This window comes from Vespa mandarinia, chromosome 17 (assembly GCF_050613455.1).
Source record: "Vespa mandarinia isolate Hongniang chromosome 17, ASM5061345v1, whole genome shotgun sequence".
NCBI lineage: Eukaryota > Metazoa > Arthropoda > Insecta > Hymenoptera > Vespidae > Vespa > Vespa mandarinia.
Window position 1 is genome coordinate 2,267,501 of NC_140826.1, and position 4,027 is coordinate 2,271,527.

General features: G+C 28.2%; 1 protein-coding gene across 1 annotated transcript; it reads right to left on the minus strand.

Moving 5' to 3' along the window:
* Positions 1-6: 6 nt before the first annotated feature.
* Positions 7-2,987, minus strand: Non1 (nucleolar GTP-binding protein 1). Its single transcript, XM_035886107.2, has 9 exons — positions 2,798-2,987; positions 2,388-2,662; positions 2,071-2,308; positions 1,742-1,984; positions 1,392-1,646; positions 1,010-1,297; positions 645-923; positions 427-570; positions 7-298 (listed from the first exon to the last, which is right to left on the minus strand). Exons 1-9 carry the CDS (start codon positions 2,840-2,842, stop codon positions 143-145), a joined length of 1,923 nt encoding a protein of 640 aa, XP_035742000.1. The 5' UTR covers positions 2,843-2,987; the 3' UTR covers positions 7-142.
* Between the last annotated feature and the right edge of the window lie 1,040 nt (positions 2,988-4,027).

Below are 4,027 nucleotides of genomic sequence, written 5' to 3' on the forward strand. Positions count from 1 at the left end.
ATTCAATTCATTTATAATCTTTTTAATAAGACACACAAACGCACACATATACATATATGTGTGTGATTTGAAAATGATATAGATCAATTGCTCCTTTAAAAAAAAAAAAAGAAAAAAAAAAGAAATATGAAGATAAATATTTTTATCTTCTGTCGGTCTTGCCAACTCCTCTTTTACCAGAGAACAAATGTTTTGGCATTTTTGTCCCAATGAATCTGTCCGCTTCTCCCTTAAGACCCTTCTTCGCAATTTTCTTTTTCAAAGCCTTGTGCGCTATGTTTTTCAATTTTGTTTTCATCTAAAAAAGAAAGGAAAAAAAATAAAAAAAAGAATTGCATGAGTTAAATTCATTTCTATCGTAATTTAAAAAAAAAATCTTTCTCCATGTTTTTGTTTTTGTTTTTGTTTTTCTTTTTTTCTACTCACAGCATTATCCTTAATACCCATTTCATCTCGTGCAGGTCTTGAAACGCTGCGTGTTCTTGACTGTGATACTGATTCCAATCGCATTCTTTTATTTGCTACTTGTGAACGTGATCTAGATCTACTTCTCTTTTTCGTAAAGTTTGCCTTTATGGTAAGAAAATTAATTATATTAATTATGTTGTAAGGAATATTTTATATTGAAGTTAATATACACTTACATTTTCTGTATTTTCCATATCAATGCCAAGATCTTCCATTTGCTCTTTCAATTTCGAGACAGATCTTTCTCGTACCTTAGCAGCAGCTGTTCGTGGCATAACTGGTTTTGTAGATGCCTTTTGTATACGTGCCTCATCCTTCATAATTATTTTCTTCTCACGAATTTGTTTGGCTAATGCCACAATCTCACGCATAGTTTCAGTCAATTCTGGTATTTTATAATTGTACATACCAGATTCTTCTCTTATATGTTCTTCCCGTTCCAATTGATTTAATTTCTAAAATTTTACAATTGTATAATTTAATCATAAAATAAAATTAATACATTATAATTAATAAATTAATAATTATCACAATGCCTAACCTCAAATATTTCTGGATCAATGTAATCCGCAATATTATGACCCTCCCAAATTTCTGGTATAATGTCATATTTCTGTTCTCCTTCTATATCATAATTCTTTTTCAAATCGAGTACATAATCATCTCCCATCTCTTCCTCTATATCCTTTTCCAATTTTCGTTTTTGTTCCATCTTATCGGCTATAGATTGCTTCTTACGTAAAACAATTTCCGGAATACATGGTGGACGAATTTTTCCATCTCTTGGTACTGGTTGAGCAACATGTAATCGATTTAATATACCTTCCACCTGTTGTAAATAATTATCAGTACATTAAATATATATATATATATATATATATATTAGTATACAAAAAAAAAATAAGACTGCTTTGTTAGAATACCTTCTTTGTCTTGATCTTTTGATCGACTCTAAAAGCTAACAAACGTTCACACGTTTGTGTTTTCACATCCATAACACCAAAATCTGTTAAAGTACTCATTTCTAATACTGGCACATTTTCATCCGCTTCTAATGGTTTCAATATTTCACGTTTTTCAAAAGGAAGTTCTTCCAAACGTATCACATCTATCTTGTTTATTACAATTAACAATGGTTTATTGGTAAACAAAGGTTTAATAGATTCAAATAATTTAACCTAAAGTGATAAAAGAAAAAAGAAAAAAAAAGAAATTAGTTTTTCAAAAGTTAAAACATGATATTTTTTAAAGAAAAAGATTAAAAGTTATTCACTTGTTCTTCTAATGTATGTCCACATTGTTCGGATATGTCACAAAAATAAAGTACAGCTGCACGTAAATGAGCAAGAGCGGTAACCGCTTGCATTTCTATTACATTTCTTTGTTCTAATGGATGATCCAATATACCAGGTGTATCTATTACTTGCCAACGTAAATATTTGTAATCTGTATGTCCTACGTACAATGATTTCGTCGTAAATGCATACGGTTGAACGTCTACATCGGCACGTGTAATCTATATATTAAAGAATATTTTAAATTAGTTAAATAAAATATAATGAAAGATATTATTTTCATTTAAGAACAAACGTATTAACTTACTTTATTGATAAAACTGCTTTTACCAACGTTCGGAAATCCACAGATAATAATTGTACGTGTATAAGGATCTATAGTTGGTAATCTAGCTAAATGTTGACGAACCTGTTCAAGATACGTCAAATTGGAAGCTTGTCTTTTCATAATAGTGGCCATACGACCTAACGCCGCTTTCTTTAATTGTTTGCATCGATATAAAGAATCACCGTACTTCAATAAACGTACATAATCTTTAGCAACACTGTTAACAATATATATGTATATAATAAAAAATTGATATAATTATAGATTTAACATAACCTTAATTATCTTTAACTTACTTATCTATCAAATGACGTGCAGTATTAATTTGTCCAAGGGCTAATTTATAATGATCCTTGTCGTACAAAATATTCATTAAATCGGCATAAAATGGATGGACATCGTCTAACTTTGGAAAATCTTGTATTATTTGTGATAACCTATCATGAAAATTTTGTTGTGTAAATTTAACTTTACGTGTATAAAATGCACGTATCCTTGTGATCTTATAATTCTTATGAATAACCGTAGGTGTTTTACGTTGTGTTTTTGATAATATTATATCAATAAAGTCCTAAAAAAGAGAAAAACAATAAAAATTTAAATATGTGAATACAAAACATATAATAATTGTAATTTATAAAGTATAAAATAATATATATAAAATAACAATCTTATTAAAAACTTTTTAAATAAGTGTGATTCTAACCTTTGATGTTGGGACAACGGCTATCTTTTTGAAATTATACAACATTTTGATATCACTTCACAGTTCTTTCGTATACACAAAAATTATAACGATAAACAAACCTATTTAGGTTAGTTTTTAATTAATATATATATATATATACTTTTTATTTAACATATGTATTAAAAGCACGTGGAACACTACGGCGCCATTGTTGAAGAAAAGGACAGATGATTCTATTCTATTTCTTTAAGTCTCAAATAACTCGCAAGATAGCGCTTCACAATGATTTATTTTTTAAACATTTGGCTACACTGTATTCATAACTGGTGCTATATTAATAAATTATAAATAACTAAACAACAAAATTGACAATGAAACTAATGTTTAACATAGTCGACGTAGAAAAATTAATAAAAAATTAATATATTATTGGCGTTAATCTTAATAAAAATAGATCTATGATCCTTCTAATATATATATATATATGTATATATGCATCGTATGAAAATATTGTGCATTATTTTAAGTTTTAAAAATTTTATCGAAAATATAAGGAATAATAATTACGAAGTATTCTTATATTTGATAAATGAACGTCGAGATCTTGAAACAATTTTTATTTTCTATCTCTATATAACCTTCCTTTGTTTACTTCGTATAGACGACTCGTACACGCGATGTTTATATTTATAAGCGGTCCTCAATGTTGCCAGTTTTAACGCGTTAAATGTTAGTATCGCGTAGTCACTCGGTGAGTGCGGTACGTCTGTCATCGCGGGTGAATCAAAGTGAAAGAATTTTTAAAAATGAAGAATCTTTGTGCTACTATTCCTAACTCGAAGTCTTCTCATTATTGGAATATTATAAAGAAAATTAAAAAGTAAGTTTTAATTGTTAATAACTTTTTCGAAAAATATTACGAATATATCGTCGGTGCGTTTACATTTCTCGTCCGCCATTTTGTAGTTGTTCATCAAACATTTAAAACGCATTTAAATAAATCTATTTATATCAATCTTTATATATGTATATATTATTTATAAATTGGGTCTCCGAAAGCAGCAACCTCCACGCGGTGAGACCTGGACAATCGATATTACTTGCGTCATTATTATAATAATTGCGTATAATTGTAAAACTACGCAAGTACTGTCGAGCTAATGGCTGCGACATTAAATTATTTAATTATTAAATTTTCTTTAATTATTTTCTCAAGGAAGATGATATTATTGGAATTATACTTAAATA

Bases quoted from the DNA above. Each gene is read 5' to 3' on its own strand.
- Non1 (XM_035886107.2), bottom strand. From the start codon at position 2,842: ATGTTGTATAATTTCAAAAAGATAGCCGTTGTCCCAACATCAAAG. The intron at 571-644 runs GTAAGTGTATAT...CTTACCATAAAG, and splicing joins ATATGGAAAATACAGAAAAT to GCAAACTTTACGAAAAAGAG. The intron at 299-426 runs GTGAGTAGAAAA...TTTCTTTTTTAG, and splicing joins TGGGTATTAAGGATAATGCT to ATGAAAACAAAATTGAAAAA.